The 27,021-nt window shown below is 38.7% G+C and overlaps 1 protein-coding gene across 5 annotated transcripts in view; it reads right to left on the minus strand.

The window, feature by feature from the left end:
* Positions 1-841: 841 nt before the first annotated feature.
* Positions 842-27,021, minus strand: part of LOC131027804 (uncharacterized) — a 214,199-nt gene continuing 188,019 nt past the window's right edge. For all 5 annotated transcript variants that reach the window (XM_057957896.2, XM_057957894.2, XM_057957895.2 and 2 more), the window contains one exon: positions 842-1,373. In XM_057957896.2, coding sequence (XP_057813879.2) covers positions 1,234-1,373 — 140 coding nt within the window. In that variant the 3' untranslated portion in view covers positions 842-1,233. The remainder of the gene's footprint in view (positions 1,374-27,021) is intronic.

Raw genomic sequence — 27,021 nt, forward strand, 5'->3', positions numbered from 1 at the left:
TAGATTTTTCATTAGATGTCAATGTTCATTAAAACTAAAGCGAGTAAGCGGGACACATGGCTGAGTTCAATGGAAGTTATCCAACAGCTTAACTCCCTATTCTGTTTCCTTCTGCGATGGCGGTTGTCCAAGAAGCAGTCGTACAAATTTGAATGACAGAAAAATCCACTCACAAATACAAAATAACACCGAATTAATTTCCTCATATTGAATGAGAGTACACGAAATTGGCAATTCCTTCAATTTCAATTTGCATTAATTTGCATTAGAAAATGTACGTAACGTTGCGAGTTGCCAATGTGAATTAAAGTATTATTTGTTTCTATTGAATCTTTGATGCACTGACAGTTCAAAGTTTTGAAACAAGCTGGCATTGATAATCAAAAGAGGGTGGACGCTTGAAGGGTATGCTAAAAAATTGAAAAAAAAAAACGAATAAATGAAAATTTACTACTAATACAATCAATCATTACATGGTTAAATCACAGAAATTGCACTTTAGTCAACAAATCATTTGAATTGTTACCAAATAGAAGAATATATCCGACCATTTCTGAAATTTCATTAAAATTATTGTATGTGTCTTCAGCAATGCTAGATAGGTCTCCATATCAATACAAAGATTTGCTAGTACTAGTCTCATTCGTTGCCTAATATGTGAAGATGCTTCAAAGATGAACCACTTTTTCTTTAATTACTTGACGCAAACAACTAATTTGATTTGCATCAAATTTAGAAAATGAAACCTTAATAGGTGATTCTTGTGCAGACTACAAACATTTATATTGGTATTTGGTATTTAGCATCTGCACATGTATCTTATCTACATGGTTTCCCAATCTCATAGACACAATAAGATGAATATCCATTTAATGTTTTCCCATGCGAAGAACAGTCATCATATACAAGAGATCTTTGCCAAATATGATCAGTTTAATGATTTTACACATCTTCAAAACTAATTATATCCTCTGTAATCTCAAACCCTAAGAATTATCGCTTTGTGAACAAATTACTTTTGGCCTAAAACAGTTGTCTCACTTTTATCTTTCCAAACGATAAGAAAACTTGTCACTGTACATGCAGACTTACAAACATAATTTGATATATTTTACTGGCAAAAATCAATCTGTATCATGAAAATGGAACAAATATAGAATTCTTTAATACTGGTGTAGAAAGAATATCTGCCAATCAAAATGGCATTCAACATCAAGCATCACATCTAAATCCTCAACCTTCTTCCCAATCGATGTCATCTTCTTCTTCTTCTTCCACAGGTACATTATCCTCGGTAAATACACGACCTTGGGAACTGATTTCATCCAAACTGTCTTTAGCATTTCCAATTTCACCTCCTTCATGACTGGCACCTAGCATTCCAAGAGACACGTATTAAGAAAGTATTAAATTACTAAATAAGATACTGTTACCAAATTTGCAATTTTTGATCTGACTTTAAGTCTTTATATATTTTGCTTACATGATTTTCGCCTATGTTTCTCCTAGTTTTGGGGATGGAGGGTTAAAAGTATATTTATAGTTTTCCAATTGTATAGTTTAACTGATTAATACTATTAAGATCAAACAGTCTATAAGAGCGGGTAAGGGTCTGGCTCTCAAGCTTCAGTAAAATTGATTTATAGACAGCAAACAGAATACAGAATACAGCCACGTATGTGGCATTTATTTGATAATTTACGCAATTACTATTATAGATTCACAAGATAATAATTAAAGAGAAAAGGGCTAAATTATAATACATAATAAACGCAGAATTATGTCAGCATTAATATCAATTTAGAATTTAGAATTAAAGCAGAATTATATGAGCATGAATAACAGTTATTACTGAAAAGAAACGTATTTTTCTTCAACAAATTTATATATTGAAAAAATGAATCTAATGAAATGCCTATTCTGTTTTTCTTGCTAACACGGGGAAAATTGTAAATACAATTCAACAATCCTTTCTCCTTGAAATCTCTTACACAAGTTTCTTTGAGTAAGATGTACATTTCCTTACACAAGTTTCTCAGAGTAAGATGTACATTTCAAATTGAATCACATGTAAAAGAATCACTTAATAACAAGTAAACAAAAGAAATTGGTGTGTTGGAAAAAAAGCCTTGAAGTCCTTGATCAGTAAGGATTGGATGTTGAAGTAATGGCTGGACCTCTGAGAAACCATGGTTGGACCTCTCACGGTCTCATCCCTCTTCATCAGCCTCAAAGACTGGGGTATCGAAATCGATCGCGGTCTCAGAGCCCAGTTAATCACTGTCCTAGGTATCCTCGGCAAAATGCAACTGCGGAGTTTCAAAACCTAGACTTCTGGGCAAAAAAGGTTGCGACAGGCTCAAACTGCATTCCTATTGCAACCCATAAGAAGACTTTTGTTTCTACCAAGCAATCACTGTCCTCCAAGCTGCAGCCTAGGCGTCAAAGTCAACAAAACTGCCCCTCTCCAACAACAAGGTGGCCTTTCAGGGATTGGCGCACCATGGGTCCGCCTAACAGAGGTCTGCGAGCCAGGGACTCTAGAAATGCCTTTCCCTCAGGGTCCACCCAATAGAGGTTTGTGAGTAAGGACCAAAAATGGTTCAGGAAATCAATGGGAAGCAAACTCTTTGTGCTTCCTTCGAAATCTCTTAACCCTTCGCTTGTCCGCCTCAAGGAGAATGCCTTCTTTGCGAAATGGTGTGGCACTGGTGGGACAAGCAAAGACATCATGGATTGGTGGAAATCCTCGTTCCCAGAACTTATAGTAGTTAGACAAATGCAGAACGATTTCTTGTTCATAGAATGTGTGGATGTGGTACTAAAAAGAGCAATCACAAAGGGTAGTCCCTTGTTCTTTCAAGGCTCCACATTCCACTTCCTGGATTGGAAACCAGGGTTCGATCTAGGACAGCACAGATTCGAGAAAACTCCTATCTGGCTATCCCTAGTAGGCCTTCCATCTGAGTTTTGGTGTCCGGAATCACTCTTGAAGATTGGGGATGCCCTTGGATATCTGGTAGGGATTGAAGCAGATTTCTTTGAAGGTCAGAATGGGGATATAGCAAATATTTACGTTGAGATTGATCTGTCCAAAGGCTTCTACAGTGAGCTTGAGATCATTTCGGAGTTGGGCAGATGGAAGCAAAAAGTGAAAAGATTGGGTAAAGCAGTTCCTGGCAAATGCTTATTGAGAAATCAAATAGTTAATAATAGCTCTTTGGCAGCGTCTCTGGGAGCCCTCAACATCCCTCTTCAGCACTCAGAACAATTCGCGAGCTCAGTTCCTCAAAAGAGGGCCTTGGATCGGAAAACAGCCCTGGAATCAGAAGTCGAGATAGCGATCCAAGCACTTTCAAAGCCTTTACGCCAACCCCTCGGTAATATCTCTTCTCCTCCCTTGGATTCATCTGTGGTTCCAGATCCCCTTGCCCTCCATTCCCCCTCCTCTTGCCTGCATTTAAATAATAAGCTTACAGGCCTAGCTTTCCCGCCTCCTAGCCAAGCTCCCCTGGATTCCCATCCCTCCCCTGGTTCTTGTCCACCTCTCATTTTATCCTCGATTGCCAAGCCTCACTCCCAAAAGGCAGTTAGAAGTCTGTTCGGGCAAAAAAAAAACCCAGCCTTGAGCAAAGGAGCTTTTAACATCTTTTCCCAACCTCCATTAACGCCTCCAAAAGGAAAAGCTGCATCAGGCTCAAGAATTCCAGGGGTTCATCTCACACAGCTAAATCCACTAAATTCAAAAATATTCACCTTGCGAAAATATTGCAAGAGGAGGAGGTTATTGAAGAGGATCTTAAAGCAGACATTGAGGAGAATGAAGAGATTTCCCTTCCAAAGGGAGAAATTTCCCATTACTCAGACTACCCACCTTCCAAGCATCTTCTTAACCTCTAATCGGAAATTCCTTTCCCTTCTCTACTATCCCCGCCGTTTGAATCAACCATACTGGATCTACCTTTGGATCAGGACGCTCAAAATCTTCTGCAGAACGTCATGTTAGAAGAGGAGGACCAGGATGCAATATTGGACACCCCCTTGGCAGTGCTCTACTCACAGATCAAGGAGAAAAGAAAACTAGGGCTTCATCAGAATCAGGAGGGCCTGGAGAAGCCGAATTTCAAATCATCCCCACCCAAGAAGGGTCGAAAGTCCTCCATAGAGGTCAGATCCCAGGATGGAATGGCGGAAAATCAATCCAAACTATTGGATCTTTGGAAAGTAGGGAAGGGAAACCCCCTTCTTGAACAACAATGAAAATTCTTTCTTGGAATGTTAGGGGACTCAATGCCCCTAACAAATAGAGGCTGATCAAAAGACAGATTCTTTTGGTCAATGCAGACTTAATCCTATTACAAGAAACTAAATTGGAGGAAAAGCTAGCAGTTGCCTTTGGAAACGGGATAAGTTCCTCGTTCCAAGCTTCTCTGGAAACTACTGTAGCATCAGAAGGTGCCTCTGGAGGACTAATGATAATTTGGAAGTCTTCTCAAATTAAAGCTAAAGGTATTGCATCTAGTAAGGACTGGATGCTTGTCAAAATCACTCACTTGCAGTCGAATACTTCTTTCTTCATAATCAATGTATATGGCCCAGTGGCCCCTTCCAAAAAAAGACAGGCATGGTCTTCACTAGACAGAGTATTGTCCACCTTATCTGAGGAACAAGTCTTTATTGGGGGTGACTTTAACGCTATCAAGAGTGTTTCAGATAAGAGGGGAGGTATCATTCACTTAGGGAGTGCTCAGCAAGATTTTAACAGTTGGATTGAAAGGAATGGCCTTTTGGAAATAGACTCAGGAGACACCTACACATGGACTAACAGAAGAAAAGGCTTTAGCAATATAGCAGAAAAAATAGACAGATTTTTCTGCCAAGGGGATCTTACTCTTTTTCTGTTCACTCCATATTGCAATGTTATTCCTTGCTCAGGCTCGAATCACTACCCCATTCTGCTCTCTTTACAAGGCACTTAGGGATCATCCAAGACTCCTTTCAGGTTTGAAATTATGTGGATGAAAGAGCCAAATTTCCTTATAATGATAGAAAAATGGTGGAAGGAAGGATCTTTTGAGGGCTCAAAACTCTTCTGTTTCATTGCAAAGCTAAAACTAGTCAAACAGAAATTGCTTCAATGGAACTCCCAACACTTTAAAAACATCTTCTCATAAAAAAAACTCATAGAAGAACAATTAGCAGCTCTAAATGACAAGATTATCAGGGCTGGCATGGACCAAGAATCCTTTCAGCAGGAAAGATCCCTCCTACTGGAGTACGAGGACATCCTCTCTAAAGAAGAAATCTTTTGGAAGCAAAAATCAAGAGAGAACTGGCTCAGAATGGGGGACAAAAACACTAAGTTTTTTCATAATGTAACAAAAATCAAAAGAAGCAAGAATTGGATATCTAAACTACAAATCAGAAACTACAAATCAGAAACAACCAAACTTCAGAGGATCCGGAGGGTATAAAGGAAGAGATCATTCGCTACTACTCCAATCTCCTGAACAACATTGAAGGATCCCACCTTTTGGACCAAAAGAAGCTACTGTCTGGGATCCCCAAGATTATATCGGAGGATCAGAATCAGATCTTAAATGGGAAAATAAAAATGGAAGAAGTTTTCCAAGCTCTAAACCAGCTCCCCTCTGGTAAGGCACCAGGGCCGGATGGCTTCCCTGCAGACTTCTATAAGAAATGCTGGCATATCTTAGGTCAAGAACTCTCGGAAGCTTTAGAGTGCTCAAGAAGATCAGGGAAAATACTCAAAGAGGTAAATAATACTTTTATAGCACTCATCCCAAAGAAGGAGAAGGCAGAAAACCTTGGAGAGTATAGGCCTATTTCCCTATGCAACACAGTCTACAAAATCCTCTCAAAAGTGATGACTAATAGATTGAAGCCTCTCATGAACAACATCATCTCAGAAGAACAGACATGGTTTGTACCGAGCCGACCCGGCACAAATAGGCTAGGTATGATAATAAAACTAGACATCACAAAAGCATATGATAGTGTAGATTGGCATTTCCTTTATAATATCATGCAAGCCTTTGGTTTTGATAAGCAATGGATAAATTGGGTATTTGAGTGCATCTCAACGCCCAAATTCTCAATACTGGTCAATGGAAAACCAGCGGGTTTTTTCTCTTCCTCAAGGGGTATTAGACAAGGGGACCCCCTCTCTCCCTTCTTGTATATAATAATGGGGGAGGCTCTGGGAAGGGCCATCAAAGCTAGTCATGTCAATCAAAAGTTAGAGGGAGTCAAAATAACTAAAGACTTTGTAGTTACCCATCAGCAGTTTGCATATGACAATTTCATCTTTGGGACAACAAATGATAAGGAAGCCAATCACCTTAATCAGATTCTAGAGATGTATGGTAGGGCCTCAGGTCAATTAAGAAACAAGGACAAAACTAAAGTTTTCTTCTTCACAACCTCAAATTCACTACAGACTAGAATTCTGAAAATTTTAAATTGCAAAGAAGGAAGTCTCCCATGTACTTATTTGGGCATTCCAATAGACAGAGGCCTAAGGAACTCTAAACTCTAGGATCCTCTAAAAATCAAAGTTGAAAAAAGTGCAAATGCTTGGAAGGGCAAATGGCTGTCTTGGGCGGGAAGACTAGTCATGATTCAAGCAGTGATCTCGGCCTTGCCAATTTATCTATTATCTATTTTATCCTTAACATCTAGTGCCAATTCCTTCATTATCAAGAAGATGAGAAATTTCTTTTGGCAAAACACTGAAGAGAAGCATAAGATTGCTCTAATAGCCTGGGACAAAATTATTAAGCCCAGACCAATGGACGGCTTAGGCATCAAGGACTTTAAATTACAAAACATAGCCTTGGGGGCTAAACTAGTATGGAAATTCATCAAAAACCCAAGTGCCTCTTGGGTCAGAATGCTGGCAACAAAGTATCTCCCAAATCAGAATCATCTTAACATCCTCAGAACAGGTGCTTTCCCTAAAGGATCAAGAATATGGAACTTCATCATCTCTTGCAGAAATCTGATCTCAAACTCGGTTTCTTGGGATATTCACGAGGGCTCAACAAGCTTATTCTGGGAAGACTCCTGGGGTGGTTATCCACCTCTGGCAAATCTAATTCATATCCCTGCCACTGAAAACTGGTTCATACAGAATTGGGGCTCCAAAGTTAGAGACTATCTGGAAATGGTTGATATATCGAATCCACAAAGTTGGAAGTGGAAATCAATGGAGGGCCTGCCGATTCCAAGGGAGGATCTAGATGAACTCTTAGGTCACCTAGAGGCGAGAAACATCAGCCCCAGAAGAGGAGAAGATTCTCTCATTTGGGCACCTTCCAAAACAGGACAGTATAACTCAAAAGATGGATACAAAATTCTTGTCAGCCCTGTAGACCACAACAATCACAATATCCCTCTGAAGATGTTTTGGAGCTCCAAAGTCATACCGAAAGCGGGCATCTTTGCATGGTTGGCAGTCCAAAAAAAAATTCTAACTGCAAATAAGTTTACAAGAATGGGTTATGAAGGACCTTCCAGGTGCATACTGTGTAAAGCCCAATCAGAATCAGTGGACCATCTCCTCTTGAATTGCCCTTTTGCTTTCAAATGTTGGAGATGGCTTTGTGCAAAATTGGAGCTAATCCTAGCCTTATCGAATGAAATCAAGTCTCTATTCCAAAGTTGGCCCCTGCATACAAAGGAGAGTTCACTGAGCCAAATTATGGAAGTGTCTCCATCATGCTTAATTTGGGAAATATGGAAAGAAAGGAACCGCAGGCTATTTGAAGGTAAAGCTAGAAATCAGGAATCAATTCTAAATTCAATAGAATCGGCAATAGTGGACTCAATTAATAGCAGAACAACCTTCTCTTTGGATCAGCCTAAAGTTTTCTCTTCATGGGATAAGAAAATTAGTCAAAAATGGCAAGGAATCATTATTCCCTCATTTTCTCGCCATAAAACCAATGAAAAAAAGATGCAGTCTGGTCCCCCCCAAAGCCAGATTGGGTCAAATTGAACTTTGATGGGGCTTCCAAAGGCAATCTTGGCCCTTCCGGAATAGGCTATGTTATCAGAGACCAAACAGGAGCAATTATCGGGAAAATGGCAAAACCAATCCCTCCAGACACCAATAACATAGCAGAGTTTACTGCTCTACTGCTAGGCTTGAAAGACTGCATCAACCATGGCCTCAAAAATGTAACAGTGGAAGGAGACTCGGAGATAGCAATTAATGCTATAAGGAAGAAGGAAACCCCCAACTGGAGGCTTCAAGCTTTATTGGAAAGAATCCTAGAAAACTTGAACAGTCTTGAACACTTCGAGGTAAAACATATCTACAGACAAACAAATGAAGTGGCGGATGCCTTATCAAAAACAACAGCTCAAGGCACTTTTGTTTACTGGTGGTCTCAGGGCCTTTAGCCTATTGATAATCTAGAAAGGGCAAGCTAACAAGACTTGCTCAGACAAGGTTCGGGATGTTGCTTGCCAGCAGATTGGCGGTTTGCAAAAATCAAATTTAAACATTTTCTACCTGCTCTCCTTTTGGCAGTTGACCCCAACGACTACTTTCCTTTTCAAATAAAGCGTTCAGTTAAACTGGGGCGCAAGGTGGGCCCAGTTTAGCCTAGCTAACAAATCGTATATACAAAAATGGGAGTCACGAAGCTCCGGCTGGAGAGCGCCGCCACTTAGTCCTTTGCATGAGCTGTCCGTAGGTTAATCTTTCCCTCTGCACTTGAGTAGATTTGGCTTGATTTGGGCATTTAATCTCCGCCACCTTCGCGCGAGCCTTTATTGCCCTCTAATCCTCATTATTGCTTGTCGAGTCGTGTGCCCGTCTTCTTGCTGAAGCGTCCTCTTCTCGCTTCCTTATTTTCTTCCGGCAACCTCTGGTTTTCATCTCTGGTTTCCCTTCTCGCCTATCCTCTGTCTCGGCTACCATGTCTTCTAAGTCCCCGTTCGGTTTCATTATGAGTGTCTACCCTAGGCCTATCTCTTGCTTCGGTGCAGATACTCCTATCTCACTAAGTGCCTCTACTCGCCAGGTTTCTTTTAGAAGGATATTGGATTTGAGACTCAAACGTCTCCTTATCCATGTGGACCCTCCAGTTCTACTCGCAGTCAAATTGATTCTGGGTAGCGCTCATTTGAGTAGGGATGAATACCCAAGGGATAACACCAGTATCTCCTCCAGATTCGTGGCGTCTTTGCTGGACCAGAAGCTATCCAAGCAACTAATTTGGAATCTCACCAAGGAACTCTTTCCAGTGGAAATTGTTCAAGAATTTCAAGAAGTATTGAATAAGGCCCTCCATGACTCTGGTGCGCCCAGACCAAGAGATCGAATTCTCTTTAATGCCCATGGAGAACTTATCAATTTCTACCCATTCCTATTGGACCTTAAGGGTAAAGAATTGGATAGGCACAGAGTGTTTGCTAGTGTAGGACTGAGCTACCTCAAGTGGAGATTCTTAGGAGACGACCCAAAGGCTCAAGGAAAGGAGGTTCTTTTCCAATTTGCAAGGCTGAATGTATTCTTACCTACGAAAGATGCAGAAGCAGAGCCAAAACCAGAGCAGAGTTGCAGAGGTGGCTCGAGCAGAGGTCGAAGGAGCATTGGTCGTGGCCGGGGCATATTAGCAAGCAGAGGCCGAGGTCGTCCTAGGAAGCAACCACCACAACCCGACCTCCCCTCTTCAAGCTAGGCTTTCTGTTGATATTTCATTTTGATTACAGGATACTCAATTATATCTATATATTTCTATTAGGTTTTAATTTTCATGTTTAAAAAACTCTGGATCTAGGTAGTTGGAAACCTGCCATTATTGTTAATAGTCTGTTTGCTTTTCCTAGACTATTAAACTTTTGATGGCTTAGAAAAAACAGCTAAACCATAAGTTTAAAGGTCTTCAGCTCTTGGTGGGATCTTTGTGCCCTCTAAGAGCAGGAGTTTTTTGAATGTCTTGGAATTCAGTGATTAACCTATGTATTTAAGCAAATTAATACAAATATGGCTTTGCCTTTACCGATAAAAAAAAAATAACAGTTATTACAAAATAGAAACAGAAGTATGAGAGCATAACAATACGGATAATAGAGTAAACTACATTTATTAGTGAATTCAATGTAAATAGAGGGATATACATATACATTTATAAAATGGAATTATGCAATTTTTCTTATGCAATTTTTCTAAGATTATAAATCTATATAAATAGATATATGGAATGTGACATTTACATAATACATAGAGAATTGTTATATGGTAGCCTAATCTTTAATCTTTCCTATTGCCCCGGAGAAGGTAGGAATGTTAGAAAGAGGTGGTAGGGATACCTCACAAGATAGGTAAGTCCCATAGTGGAATGGACCATGCTACATCATACAAAGGCATTAGATAAGACGTATGGTGGAATGGGCATGGGTTACATCATACAAAGGCATTATTTGTGGAGGACAGTTACTAGCGCCCTAATGCGATTATTCCTATCCTTTGTAGGGTAGAGGATTAGGTTAGAGCTAAGGATTGGGGCTTAAATATAATGGTTATCAGATGTATTATGGACGCTAAATGCTCCTTAATTATTTCTAAGCATAATAGTTTGATGAAATATGTTGAAAAACCTTCCTTAGTTAAGGGTAACTCTAGTACTAAATTGTTATAATTATGCTTCTAGGGTATTTTTAGGAAGGGGACATTACAATTGGTATTAAAGCCTAATCCTCCCATCCTGTGAAGAGTAGTTAATGAAAACTTATTGAACGAGGAGGGCTACATCCACCCCGAGTGAACAAATTGCCAATGAAATGAGAACTTTCATGGAACAAACCAATCAAACCATCATGAGCCAAGATGAAAGAATTGAAAAAACAAATCCTTCAAGCTTTGCAAAACATGGGGAATTCAATCAATAACCTTAAGAACAATTCTTCAAATGGAAGAGACACAAGTTCGAACCATTCAGAAAATAATAATGGATCATCTACACCTAGGGTACCCAAACCCCTTTTCCTACCTGGGGAAGATATACCAAGGGAAGAAGAAGAAATTGAACCATCATTAAATGGCACCGAAGACATTGCTAGAGCTTATGTAAATCTTGAACCAGAAATTAGAGAATTTATAACATTTAGGGAGTTTTGTGAAGCCAAAAGACATGAGACGCCTAAGGAAAAAAGTAGACATCCCAATAAGGACCTAAAACATAAGGTGAATGAAGTAACTCTCCCAAACTTCGATGGATCAAACAAAATTACTGCCCATACTTGGTTGCAAAAGTAAAACACTTATTTCACCCTCAGCCCAATGATCAAAGAAGATGCTCTCCAATTTTCTATCCTTCATTTGGAAGGATTGGCACATGAATGGTGGCACCATGGAATCCATGCCCAGGGGCACCACAACATAACCTCCTATGAAGAATTCTCCCAAAAACTTATTAAGAGGTTTGATAGAAAACATCCCCAAGAAGATTTTTAAAAGTTGACTCAACTAAAACAAGAAGGAACGGTAGAAGGGTAAATAGCTGAATTCCAAAGAATCTCAGTTCGAGTTTTAGGGGTTGATGATGGCAGACTCACTTATCTATTTGTGGAAGGATTAAAGGATTCACTAAGAGCATTGGTAATGTTGAAATGGATAGCTAAGTTCGGATTATATTTTAATGTTTTTGATTAAGGAAAACCAGGTTTTAAGGGACCCGAAACCCACTTACAAATCGAAAAGAAAAGCATTAGAGAAACTAGAGAGGACAAAACAAAGAGAGAAAGGCTGCAAAATAACAGCACAAAAGACATCAGCCAGAGAAAAGAACAACAAAAGACCAGCGAGAGACTGACACACCTAAAACAAAATTAGAGCATTTAGGTGAAAATCTTTATGGTCTCTTCAGCATCCCTGACAAGCATCATCATCGCATTTGCTGCCTCTTTCAGGTCTTTACTTTCTTGCACCTATTGATTACCTTTGGTCTTCAGCTCCAACTCTTTAGCATTTTGCCTAGTTCTGCGTCTGGAAGAATGTTGGATAGAACTAGAACTCGGCTCATTATCAACAATCACAGTGTCTTTATTCTGCTTATCCTTCTCTAGGCAAGCAACCAGCGCATTCATATTTTGAGAAGACACCTTCAACACAGCCAAGCTATGCTCCATGAATTTCCTCAGAGCACTCTCAGTTTTTTGAATCCGATTGTTTATCAATTCATTATTAGACTCGCCCTTTTCTTTGAGAGTCCTCACCACATCCTCCAAGTGCTTCAAATCTCCCTTTATGATCTCACCTTCTGACCAGTCCAAAAATTCTTTTTCATCCTCTACTTCACTATTATCCTCAACATTTTCCTCTTTTCCTTTATTATTGATATCCTTAACCAAATTATCAATTTTGAAATCCAGCTCTCTCTGTTTTTCCTGAATGTTGGTAATATTATCAACCACCCACTTCTAGAAATTAAACATTTCCAGAGAGTTGTTTCTAGCAGCATTCAGAATAGTATCTGCATCCTCCATGTCCTGGGCAAAATCCTCAGACCTAGGGTTGCCCCCCTCCATATTATTCTGAAAATCATCCCTGTTGTCCGAATCATAGGGACTCTCCTTCTCCTCTGACTCATCAACATCCTCTTTTCTCTGCTCATTATCCTTGTCTCCTTCCTCACCCTCAACCTCCTTCTCCTGCTCGGAATTAGCCGTCTCTTTAGCGTCTTCTTTGGTTTTCTTACTAACCCTCAATTTCTTTTTAGGGGGAGGATTGGAAGAATCCTCATTAGAGTCAGAACTGTCATAATCCTCAGAAATATGGGCATTCTCCACAAAGGGATCATCCTTATTAGCCTTAACTTTATCCTTAAGATACTCATAAATTAACAAAATAAGACCTTGGTGGGCAATGGGGTAGGAATTAGGTTTCTTAGCATGGTCAACCAGACTGTCATTAAGGGAAGAGGCCAGATAGAAGGGCAGAGATATCTTAGAGCCATGGTGAAAGTGATTAAGGATAACAAAGTGAATTATAGACTTTCGAAAACCTACCATCAACAGTAAGATACTCCATTAACACTTTCAACATTTTCTGCCAAAAGGATTTTACCTGGTTAGGGAGATAATAGGAAATATTATCCTTTTTGGCAAGGCGAGCCTTTTCTTCTTTGTTCTTAGGGAAATTTTTTATGGCTTCCACCGAGAACTTATGATCTCTATGAAACTTGATGTCGTCCTTTTGCAAACCAGTCACCTCAGCCACCAAATCTTCATCCACTCTCTAGGTCTAACCAAACAGAGTAACTCTGTTATTTTTCCAACCCTTGGCAAAACCACGAGATACGGACTTCCTGCTCCCATGGAATTTCTCCATATAATCAGTGAAGCCGTTTTTATGCATTCTTCTCCAAATTTTCCTTTCACCCTTCCAACTTTCACAGCTAGTGGGCTCATTAGGGTTGAGATTTCCTCCCATAATGTAATAGATGTTCAAGTCGAAACCCTCAGGGGAGCGCAAACTGACCAGATGCTGAAGAACAAAGACGCTGGAATCGAAAACCAAGGTAATTTCCTTGTTTTTCAAGTAGCCCTTTAAAACATGCAAATTAACCCAGTACTTAATATGATAAGGCCCTTCACACCTATACTCATTAGCGCGACGCCTAAGACAGGTCATCATCTGACAATCCGCCTCACTCCAAATTCTATCATTGAAGTCCGAACCAAAAAGGGTAATAATGAGATTAATATGTACCATTGATTCTGTCATAAAATAATTGCTCTCGGACTTTGTTCTTACATGATGACTCTCTGATATAATAAACATCTTCCGCTAAAATGACCCCCTCATTAGCTAACAAATCAGTTACCCTATTACCTTCCCTAAAGGTATGGGTAATAATCACACTGTCACACGCATCTAACATTTTTTTTGCCTTATCAATGATATTTTGGATATTCCAAGAAGGGGAACTAATACCTTTAATAGGCTGAATTATATTAAGGGAATCCCCCTCCAACGAAATTCTTTTAAAATTGAAGCCCTGAGCAAGCTGAAGACATTTTAACATTGCCAAAGCTTCTGCAACATGATTGTTTTGAATTCCAAAGGGAGAGGCAATCACAACAACACAAAAGCCATAAGAGTTTTTGATAACCCCTCCCCCTCCAGCATTACCTAGATTTCCTTTAGCTGCACCATCAAAGTTCACCTTCACCCAATCATGAGGAGGGAACGTCCAAACCACATCATCTCTTCTACTCTTCATATCAGACTTCCAAACCTTATTCATTAAGTTCCATTCTGTTAGAATACTTTTCTCATTATCATTCATATCAATATAACTACACTGCTTGTTGCTTTTGTGAATGGTATTGATGTTTTCTTTAATAGCCCTACAAATCTTTTCATAAACCAACTGAGAAGAACACTTAGTCTCCCTAAAAATTCTATTGTTTCTCTCCTTCCAAATATGCCAACAGGTCATAGGAAGAAAAAAGGACCAGAGGGTCTTAATGATGGGAAACTTGGTAGGGAAAATCCAATGCCAAAGGACTTCCTTAAAACTATTCTGCACAACCCAATCAACTTTCCATTGCGTCCACACTTTACCCCAGATTTCCCAGGTAAAAGAACAGTGAATGAACAAATGATCTATAGACTCGGCCTCTTTCTGACATAACTCACACCTATTAGGGATCATAAATCCTCTTCGAACTAGGTTATCAATAGTGAGAATCTTGTTGTGAATTGCAAGCCAGAAAAACATATTAAATTTAGGAATGAGGAATCTATTCCAAACTTTAATCCATATAGGGTTGCAAGCCTGAGTAGATATCTTTTTGTAAGCAGAAGCAACAGTAAAATTACCCCTAGGATTACTCTTCCATAAGAACACATCATCTGAATCTTTGCTGACAGAAAAGGACAGCAAATCATGCTGGAGCAAAGAAAATCCAGAATAAACTGCATCAAGTCTAACCCATTTATTCTTCTCCCAATAATTACAGACCATAGAACCAAACCTCCTTTTACAATCTTCAATGATATGGCTGCAATCCTAATTAAAAAGAGGCTCATCTTTGATCCAGACATCCTCCCAAAATCTGATTTTGTTACATTTGCCAAGGACCCAGCCAGCTCCAGCTTTAGTAACTTTAATAGATTTTATCATACTATTCCATATAAAAGATCCAACAGGGATATCTTCAGAATAGAGAAGGGAATGAAGGTTGATTATGGATGTATTTGTCAAACCACACCCTACTCCAATCTCTCTTAATACCATATGCCCTCCAAACCTGTTTGGCTAACAAAGCTTTATTGAAAGGTTTAAGAGATTTGATACCTAACCCCCCACTACTTTTAGGACCACAGACTTTATCCCAAGCAACCAAAACAATCCTTTTTCTTATCTTCCACACCAAACCAAAGAAATCTTTTCTGAATTCTTTCTAATGCTTCTGCAAATTTGACCGGTATACTAAAAAAACTAAGAGCATAAACAGGCAGATTCTGAAGGGTAGCTTGAAGAAGCTGTAACTTACCAGCCTGCGATAACATAGAGCCTTTCCAACCAGCCAATTTTTTGTTGAACTTATCAATCAAAGAATTCCAAAAAGAGTTTGGAGGAGCCAAACCAAGAGGGAGTCCCAAATAAGTAGAAGGGAGCAACTCAACCTTACAGCCAATTATGTTAGCAATCCTCTGCTGCCTCAACAAGGGGGTGTTCATGAAGTAAATAGCAGATTTCTCCCAGTTAACCTGCTGGCCAGTAGCAAAGGAATAAAAGCTGAAAGCACTTTTGAAGGCCGAAGCTTCACTCACAGAAGAGTATCCCAACAATATAGTATCATCAACAAACTGTTGATGAGTGCAGAAGAAATTGGCTGAAGAGGGTTGCAAACTTTTGATGGTCCTATTCTCCTTCAACTTTTGAATTGATCTACTTAAAATTTGAGCGATTAAATGTCTATTGGGCTGGGCTCAAAATGAAACATGTTGTAGCTTGTAAATTATGTAGGCCCCAAATTGGGCGCTAAAAGAAAATTCCCAAATTATGTAAAGTGGCGACAATCTTGTCTAGCCGACTTGGGGGAAAACATGAGCATGAATCTTGTATATAAACAAGATTCATTTCATACTTCAAATATATCATTTTCATCAAGCAAGTATATCATATGCCTTATGCGAACTTGGATATTAGTGTGCACAGCTGGTAAGCGACCTAAGCCTTCATACTCCTACGAGCTTATTTGATCATTGAGCGAACTTATTAGGCAGCTTGCTGCCTTGCTGGGCAAATTGGTGTCTTCATACTTCAACGATTTTCTTCTCCAAGTGGTGTCGATATTCTGCCCCTTCTAAAAATTGATATTCTGCAGCTGCATATACTTGGTTTGAATCTGCCCTAGATTGATACTACAATCAGATAAGTAATCTGATATATACTGTTCATGTAATCTGCTTATAAATAAAAGATTTGATCTGAATCTTTGATGTTGGGTTTTTCCTCCAAGAGAGAGGTTTTCCCAGGGTATTTGGTGTCTTGTGTCTTGGGTTTTATTGTTATTACTATTTATTCACAGTCTGATTATAATTTAATTGGTTAGATTGCTTAAAATTAACATGGTATCAGAGCTTTAGGTTCATTCAAATAATCAGATTATTAGTTGCCCTTTACTTTCAGTTTGTTGTTTTAGTTTTGTAAGATGGTTAAAGGTCTGAAAGTAGAGGATAGACTCGAAGGTGCCCTCAATTTTACATCATGGAAGGTTTGTATCCTCCTTGCACTTGAAGAATTAGAGCTGTTACAGTTTGTGGAAGATATGGATCTGACTGAACCTTTGGATCCGGAAGAGCTAAAGCAATCTCTCAAAGCAAAGAAGTTCCTTATTGATTCCGTGAAGGATCATCTTGTTCCAGTCATCTCCAAATTGAAGACAGCCTGAGAGATGTTCAAAAATCTAGAAGGGATATATGAGATCAACAACATCAGCCAGACACTCAAATTGAGGCAGCAACTTCTTCAAGTCAAAATGTGCAAAGGAGATTCAGTCATGCCCTTCTTCATGAAGATTTCAAAATTGAAGGACCAACTCAGCGCCATTGGAAGCGAGGTTGTGGACAAGGATATTGTCATGATTGCTTTGAATGGTCTTCCTGACTCTTGGGATCCCTTCATTCAAAGCATAAGTGGAAGAGCTGAATTCCCTCCCTTCGATCGCCTTTGGTCAGATTGCATTCAAAAGGAGTCACGCCTTGCTACCAAAGAAATGCATAAAGGCTCTCATGGAGGAGATCAACATGTGCTTGCATCTCAACATGTTAGAAGAAAGGGAGACCATTGGAAGAAGATCAACTTCAAAAGAGATAGACATCAGACCTCCTGCTTTCGATTCAAGGAAGAAGCCAAGGGATCTTTCACGTGTTCGTTGCTTCAAATGCGACAAGTTTGGACATTATGCCAAAGAATATCAGAATCCACCCATGCAAGGGGAGGCCAACCTGAATGAAGTTGCAAACTTAGAGGATAATGAAGACTATCTCTTCATTTCTGCCTTGTCCAGCAATGTGCCAACTGATAGCAACACTTGGTTGATCGACAGTGGTGCATCTAGACACATCACGGGATATCGAGAGCATCTCTTAGACTTGATGGAGAAAGAGTCCAACCTTCATGTGGTAATTGGTGATGATGCTCAATATTCGGTAAGAGGTTTTGGTAGCACTTCTTTAAATTTAGAATCTGACATGTCTTTGCATCTTAGTGATATCTTATTTGTACCTGGAATTATGAGGAATTTAATTTCTCTTTCTGCTCTAGAAGATAAAGGTTATCAAATAGCATTTTCTGAGGGTAAAGACTTGCATGGCCTAAGAAATCTAGTATTAAGTCTGCTCATGTTATTGGAAATAGATATGATAGTTTGTATAGGCTTTCAGCTAACCCCATTCGAGCACTCATTCATGAAGCTCCTGAATCTAGCGAGCTATGGCATAGAAGGCTCGGTCATCTTCACTATCAGGTACTTCCTTCACTTGAAAGGATGGTTAAAGGTATGCCTAAACTTAATCAATCTCATGATGATGCTTGCAAAGGTTGTGCATTAGGTAAGAACACTAAAAGTCCATTTCATAAAAGTGAAAGTAGAGCTAAAGAAAAATTAGCACTTGTTCATTCTGATTTATGTGGACCTATGTTTGTTCCTTCACCTAGCGGATTTCTATACTATGTTACATTTATAGATGATTTTCTAGGAAGCTTGGATTTACTTTCTAAGATCTAAAGAATCTGGTGAAGCGTTAAGTAAGTTTAAAAAATTTAAATCTCTAGCTGAAAATATGTCTGGTAAAAGGATTAAAGTGTTAAGATCTGACAATGGAGGTGAATACACCTCAAGTAGCTTCAATGACTTCTGTGTAGAAACAGGAATTAAGAGGGAGTTCTGCGTTCCCTACAATCCTCAGCAAAATGGTGTCGCTGAACGAAAGAATAGAACCATTGTTGAAGCTGCCAAAGCTATGATTCATGATTAGGACCTGTAGACCTTCTTATGGGCTGAAGCATCCAAGACTGCTGTGTACATTCAGAATAGATGTCCTCACTGTGTCCTGAAGAACATAACTCCCGAGGAAGCTTTCACAGGAGTCAAACCAGATATCAGCCACCTAAGGATCTTTGGAAGTCATGTCTATGTTCATGTGCCAAAGGAAAAGAGGACTAAGTTAGAGCCTTTCGAGAAGAAGGGTATCCTTGTTGGATATAGTGAATCTTCCAAGGCATTTCACATCTACATTCCTGGTCAAAGGTACATTGAGGTAAGTAGGGATGTCACCTTTGAAGAAAATATTGCTTTCAAGAAATCTAAAGGATCTCTTATTGATAATGATAAAGAAGTTAATGATAATCAAGATATGGATATTGATTCTAACCCTCAGATTCAGAGGGAGCCTATTGAGCCTCCTGAACCTATTGAGCATGATGATTCTCCTGAGCTTCTGGTTCCAACTGATGGACCTAGAGATATTGCAATTAACAAGAAAAGACCACTTTGGGTTAGAAGCACAATTCAAGATGCAAAAAAGTTTGCAGCTCCTAGTGGCACTTTCAGAGAAAGTAAGAGACCTCAGAAGCTCTCTAACTATGTTACAATGATGTGCAACATCATTGAAGCTGAACCATCCAGCACAGAAGAAGCTATGAACCAACAAGCTTGGAAGTTAGCTATGGACAAAGAGTATCAATCCATCATCAAGAATGATGTCTGGGATATTGTGCCTAGACCTAAAGGTAAGTCTGTTGTTTCTTCCAAATGGTTGTTTAAAATTAAACATGTTGCTGATGGTAGTATAGAAAAATATAAAGCTAGATTTGTAGCTCGTGGTCTTTCTCAAAAGGAAGGCATAGATTATGAAGAAACATTTGCTCATGTTGCTAGATATGCTTCTATTAGAACTATTATAGCTATTGCTGCAGCCAAAGGTTGGAAATTACATCAAATGGATGTAAAGACTGCCTTCCTTAATGGTGTTATTGATGAAGAAGTCTATATTGAACAACCTGAAGGTTATGAGATTCATAATAGAGAGACTCACGTGTGCATATTGAAGAAAGCTCTCTACGGTCTCAAGCAAGCCCCTAGAGCTTGGTATGAAAGAATTGATAAGTACTTAGTTGGTTTAGGATTTTATACGAATGATGTTGACCCTAACATTTACTTTAAAGTATTTAATGGTGAAATGCTAATTCTGGTTTTATATGTTGATGATTTATTTCTAACTGATGAAGATAGTCTCATCATTAGGTGTAAGAAAGAATTAGCTACTAAATTTGAAATGAAGGATCTAGGTCTAATGCATTACTTTCTAGGGTTAGAAGTGTGGCAAAGACCTAATGAAATTATTCTAAGTCAAGGTAAATATACTATTGATATATTGAAAAGATTTGGTATGATGGATTGTAAACCTATGTCTACTCCTATGGAAACTAACTTGAAGAAGTTGAGTATTTCTACAGCTGACTTTGATTTTGCAGATCCTTTAGAGTACAGGCAGTTGATTGGATCCTTGATGTATCTAGTGAACACTAGACTAGATATTTGCTATGCAGTGAGTGCACTTAGCCAATTCATGAACCAGCCAAAGCATGTTCACTTGTTGGCAGCCAAGCACATCCTGAGATACTTGCGTGGAACAATTGGCTATGGACTGAAGTATCCAATCAACACAATAATCAATTTGGAAGGCTACTCTGATTCTGATTGAGCTGAAAGTGTTACTGACAAAATAAACACTTCAGGAATCTGTTTAGCTTGGGTTCCGCTATGATTTCTTGGGCCAGTAGGAAACAGTCCTCAATTGCATTGAGTACTGCAGAAGCTGAATACATTGCTTCAAGTGTAGCAACTAGAGAAGCAGTTTGGCTTCGCAAGCTTCTTGCTGGGCTGTTTGGACAACCTTGGGAATCCACTGTTATTTACTGTGATAATCAGAGTTGTATTTAAATGTCTAATAATCTTGTGTTTCATTACAAGTCAAAACATGTGGAAACTCATTATCACTATGTTCGTGATATGGCACAAAGAGATGCCATCCAGCTGAAATATATCAGCACTGATGAATGGGTTTCAGATGTTCTCACCAAGCCTCTAGCTCGAGTGAAGTTTGAGTAATTCAAAGAGAAGCTTAAAATGTGGAGAACGCAGCATTGATTGAGAGGGAGTCTCAATCTCAGTAATGCAATTTAGTTTGCATCCTCCACCCTCTGCGGGCAATGCAAGGTGACAGTATTTCCTTCTTTGGGAGAAGGTTGAGGTAAAAGACCTCTTCCACCCTCTGCGGGCAATGCAAGGTGGAGCCATCCTTTGCGGGCAATGCAAGGTGGAAAGTTTTGTTGGTTTCTTGCAAGTCACCCTTCATCCTCTGCGAGAAATGTAAGATGAAGAGGTCCATTATGTATTATTACAATATGTGATTGCTTGTTATAATCCTCCCTAGCTAAGAGGGAGTGTTGAAATGGATAGCTAAGTTCGGATTATATTTTAATGTTGCCTAGTGGCAATTAAAATATTAATCATATTGTAATAATTTGAGCGATTACATGTCTATTGGGCTGGGCTCAAAATGAAACGTGTTGTAACTTGTAAATCATGTAGGCCCCAAATTGGGCGCTAAAAGCAAATTCCAAAATTATGTAAAGTGGCGGCAATCTTGTCTAGCCGACTTGGGGGAAAACATGAGTATGAATCTTGTATATAAACAAGATTCATTTCATACTTCAAATATATCATTTTCATCAAGCAAGTATATCATATGCCTTATGTGAACTTAATCAACGAACTTGGATATTAGTGTGCAAAGCTGGTGAGCGACCTAAGCCTTCATAATGCTTCGAGCTTATCTGATCATTGAGCGAACTTATTAGGCAACTTGTTGGGCAAATTGGTGTCTTCATACTTCAGCGAAATTCTTCTCCAAGTGGTGTCGATATTCTGCCCCTTCTAAAGATTGATATTCTGAAGCTGCATATACTTGGTTTGAATCTGCCCTAGATTGATACTACAATCAGATAAGTAATCTGATATACACTGTTCATGTAATCTGCTTATAAATAAAAGATCTGATCTGAATCTTTGATGCTGGGTTTTTCCTCCAAGCTCCGAGAGGGAGGTTTTCCCAAGGTATTTGGTGTCTTGTGTCTTGGGTTTTATTGTTATTACTGTTTATTCACAGTCTGATTATAATTTAATTGGTTAGATTGCTTAAAATTAACAGGTAAGTGCCCTTAACCCAATATCTTTGGAAGATGCAATTGAGAAGGCCTTAAGGCTACAAACATCATCCACAAGTAACAAGTCCACAAATGAACATTCAAAACCCTCCCACAAAAATGATAGATTCAGAAAGAATTTCTCTTCTAGAAATGAACTTAAGGAAAGGAACTTATGCTTTAAATGTAAGAAACCTTAGGGACGTGGACATGTTTGTAACAAAGAGGAACTTGACGGAAAATTATGCTACAAATGTAAGGAAAGTTGGGAACCCGGGCATAGATGCAAGAGAGGTCAAGCACACACCATAGAAGAAGCATTCAATGAGGAAGTAAAAGTGAGCCCTAGCAAGAAAGCAAATTATGATGAGGATGAGCATGTAACTCTAGCCACCATCACTCAAACTTCCAAGCATCGTCCATTCTGCATGAAAAGCACCCTCAAGGGACAGAAAGTTATCACCTTGGTAGATAGTGGGGCTTCCCACAATTTCATAGCTGAGAAATTAGTTTCAAAAAGGAAGTTGGAAACTCAAGATTTTAAAGGGTTCACAGCAGCAACTGCAATAGGGCCAATGGTTCAATGCACAAAGATTGTTCCCCAACTAGAAGTACTCTTAGGGAAACATCCCATTAAAGAAGACTTCTACGTAGTGCCCTTAGATGTCGACATAATATTGACAATCCCAAATTTGACAATCCATTTTCAACATGAGGGACATGAAGTTATTAAAAGGAATTCCCGATAGGTCCCCAAAGGTGGTGCCCTTAGATGTCGACATAATATTGACAATCCCAAATTTGACAATCCATTTTCAACATGAGGGACATGAAGTTATTAAAAGGAATTCCTGACAGGTCCCCAAAGGTGGTTTCTTGCAAAAGAATGGAAAGAATTTTTAGAAGGGGACAAGGAGAATGGGCAGCTCAATATACGATCCTTGACAAGTCTACCCCTAAAGGCAAAGCCATCCACATTGATATACAACCTATCCTTAAAAAGCATAAAAGGGTCTTTGATGATATTCCTCAAAGATTACCTCCGAAAAGGGTATTTGAACATATCATATAATTGGGAAAAGGAGCACAACCTGTGATCACTACTCCTTATAGGAATCCACAAAAATTTAAGGAAGATATATAGAAAACCATTAACGAACTTCTAAAAATGGGCCACATTCAACCCAATTCTAGTCCATTCGCATCATCAGTTGTGCTTGTAAAAAAGGAGGACAAAACAATGAGGATGTGTATGGACTATTGAGCCCTAAACAAGAAAACTATTAAGAACAAATATCCAATCCCTAGAGTGGATGAACTTATTGATGAACTCCATGGGGCCAAGTACTTTTCCAAGATTGACTTACGGTCAGGTTATCATCAAATAAGGATGAGTGAAAAGGATATTCCTAAGATAGCATTCAGATGCCACTATGGACATTTCAAGTTCTTGGTCCTCCCTTTCGGCTTAACAAATGCTCCAGCTACATTTCAGTCTTGTATGAACCATACCTTTAGAAAGCAACTTAGAAAATTCTTATTAATATTCTTTGAAGACATCCTAATTTACAGAAAAATGTGGGAAGATCATCTTATACACATTGATGAAGTATTAGAAATCCTTGAACAAGAGTCATTTTATGCCAAAGCTTCAAAATGTGAATTTGGACTAGAAGAAATCCTTTATTTAGTCCACAAGATTGGTGCTCAAGGAGTGACTGTAGATGAAGAGAAGATGAGGGCTGTTAAAGGTTGGCCTAAACCAAAAACCCTAACTCATTTAAGAGAATTTGAGGGCCTACGCAGTTATTATAGAAGGTTTGTGAAGGGATTCTACAAAATTAATGCCCCCCTCATAGACCTAACCTTTGGAATGAAGCAATCCAACAAGCCTTTGAAAGTCTTAAGGAGATAATGAGTTCATGTCTTCTCTTAGCCATTCTCAACTTCACCTTACCATTTGAATTGCAATGTGATGTGTCCGGGAGGGTATTGGAGCGGTTTTCATGCAGAATAAACACCCAATTGCCTTTGAAAGCCACAAACTCACTACCACGAAAAGGCTCTACTCTATTTATGATAAAGAGATGTTGGCCATTATGCATGCATTGGCCAAATTCAGGCAATACTTAGTTTATGGTAAATTCATGGTTAAAACAGACCACAAAAGTTTACAATTTTTCTAAAAACAAAAAGATCTAAATGACCGACAACAAAAGTGGGTTAGCAAACTATAGGCTTATAATTTTGATATAGACAATGTAAAGGGGAAGAATAATATTGTAGTAGATGCATTATCTTGCAAGCCATATTTGTGTACCTTAACAAGTATTTCCGCAGATTGGAAGAACTCTATTATTACTGAATATGCCAAAGATCCATATGCAAATGATATTCTGGAAGGCAACTTACAAAATGAAGAATATAAGGTGGTAGAAGAACTCATCCTTTATAAAAATAGAATATATCTTACACCTAGTTCAAAAAAAAAGACAAAGATCATTAGGGAATTTCATGATAACCCCCTAGTAAGTCATCAAGGTTATTACAAGACATATAAACAAGTGAAGGAAAAATACTCTTGGGACTTAAAAAGGATATACTAAACACGTCCAAGAGTGTATGAAATGCCAAAACAACAAAGCTGAACAAACACATCCGGCAAGCCTACTTCAACATCCATGGACTTTATAACAAGTCTTTGAAAGTCCAAGGGAAAGATTGTATATATGTGGTAGTCGATCGATTAACCAAATATGCACATTTCATGGTGATTTCCACATAATGCAAGGCACCCAAAGTAGCTAAAACCTTCTTCAAGGAAGTATTCAAACTACATGGACTACCAAAGAACATTATTAGCGACAGAGATGGCCGATTTCCTAGCCTTTCTTGGAAAGAGCTCTTCTGTTTGACAGGGACTGAATTGACTCATAGCACCAGCTACCATCCTCAAACTGACGGGTAGACTGAGAATGTTAACAAATGGCTCAAAGGATACTTAAGGAACTATGTCACAGGTCAACAAAACACGTGGATTCAATGGTTACACTTGGGCGAATAGTGTTACAATACTACTCATCACATGTCTGTAGGGGTGAGCCTATTCAAGGCCCTATATGGCTATGAAGCAACCTCTTTCAGAAGTTTGATTCTACCTAAAAGCCGAGTACTTGGAGCCCTGATACTCAAACACTTATACAGCCAGGTATGTGGCATTTATTTGATATGTTCATGTTTGGATCTCCAATTTTGTGTATGCACATATACATCAATACATATATATTTGATCCCATTTTTTAGGGGTACATGGGGACACTTCCCCAGGGATTTTAGCTGTTGTCCCCGCTCTGGAGACGTCTCGAGGACAAGGGACACCTTGGGGATGTTTCCAAGGCATCCGCAGAAAAATAAATTACAAAGTGAAACGTCCCCAATCGGTAGGGACGTCCTGGAAACGCAATGGGGATGACAAGCCTTCCCCTTTTTTCTAGGGCTCATAAAACATAAAAAAAACACCTGGCTTTAAAAAAATTACATTTTTAAATGATGTTTATGACGCCCATGCCCCTCTAACCCTAACATGACTAAACACAACACTCCATGAGTAGCATTTGACTTCATTTTTACATTGAAAAAAATTTGCAGTTAGAAAGACAAAGCAAAAGGGTTTGAAGGTGCTGTTGGAAAAAACAACATCAATTAGAGGCAGCCATCATACTTTCCATCATTATGTTTTACAGTTTTTTACATTTGTGACTTTGTCATTGTGGCATTTGTAGTGCAAACTTGTAGCCTTTGGGCATTTTGCAGAATATTGTAATGTTTCTTTAATTGTCATCTTAGTAATCTTAGTTGTTTTAGGTAGTTTCATTTTTTGTCTTTAGTTCACAATTGTTTTGTTTAGAAACATCATCTTTGTAAATCTATATAAGGAGACTTCGTCTCCATTGTTTAATACAACATCGAATATTTTAATAATACGGCATCTGAGTGGGTCAATGGGGTTTTATTAGATTTCGAGAATTGTTTTTTAACAATTTGTGGACTTGGATTTTTCTTCCAGAATTTTTTTTATCGTTTTTTGATGAAAAAAACGTCATTCGTGAAGTTTTTTTTCCTGGGTTTTTTGTGTGGAATTTTTCCAAAGTTTGTGGCGTGTTACAAGATCTTCCGTGTCCATGGCCGATTTTCGGAGTTTTGTGCAACTTGCAGACTTTTTGGTGCACGTTTGTGATGCGTCTATTTTGTGTGTGACTTTTGTACACATCATGTTGTGCTTGCGTAGTCTGTGTTTTCTTTGCGACGCAACGACAATTTTTGGTCTTTCTCTACGCATGTCTATGTTTTTCGGCGGTGGCTACATTTTTCTGGGGCATGATTTTCCTTTTTCCAGTGGTTGTGTAGTTTTTTATTTTTATATTTTTTTTGTATTCTCTGTCGCGGACTAGGGTTTCCAAATTCTTAGTTTTTACGATCTGAGGGGTTTTATAATTTTTTCAACAAAAAATTATTTTAGCAGGTTTATATAATTTTGTCCCCTACAAAATTATTTGGTGGGTTTTAATAATTTTTTCCACAAAAATTATTCATGGGTTTTTAATATTTTTTTCTCCTAAAAAAAAAATTAGTTGGGATTTAATCTTTTTTTCCTTAAAAAAAAAAATTCTAAGTTTTATAATTTTTGTTCATAAAAAATTATTTTGGGCTTTGTGCAATTTTTGCCTTAAAAAATCGTTCTGTAAGAGTTTTACTGTTTTTTCTCAAAAACGAAGTTTTGTATTTTGATCCGTGTCTCGAATTTGGTGTGTTCGTGTGGGATCTGGGTTTTGCTCGATTTTATCATGGGTACAAGTATTCCTGTCTTAGGGTTTTTACCATTTTTTTCGAAAAAACAATGCTTTGTTATCTTCAGTTTCAGGGTTTGATGGTTTTTCCTCAAAAATCGTGGGCCTCTTGCAGTCTATTTTGGGGCATCGTGCTCATCTACAAAAGTTTGTGGCTGTTTTTCTGAAGCAATTCGGGTTCGCCACTTTTCCTCAAAATCGTGTTTTTAGATTATGCAGTTGTTCTCAGTGTCTCTAGGTACAGGGAGGGACAACTTTGTTACCCAATGTCAAGTTGGATGATTTGTGATGATATTCAGAAGTTCTAAATTTTCTAGGAGGGTTAGTGGTAGGCTCTTGTCGCAGAGCATTCTAAGAAGGGGGCTGCCTTCTCTATTTTTCTCTTGGTAGTTAGAACGATGACCATTAAGGGA

The sequence above is a fragment of the Cryptomeria japonica genome, chromosome 3 (genome assembly GCF_030272615.1).
Source record: "Cryptomeria japonica chromosome 3, Sugi_1.0, whole genome shotgun sequence".
NCBI classification, from domain to species: domain Eukaryota; kingdom Viridiplantae; phylum Streptophyta; class Pinopsida; order Cupressales; family Cupressaceae; genus Cryptomeria; species Cryptomeria japonica.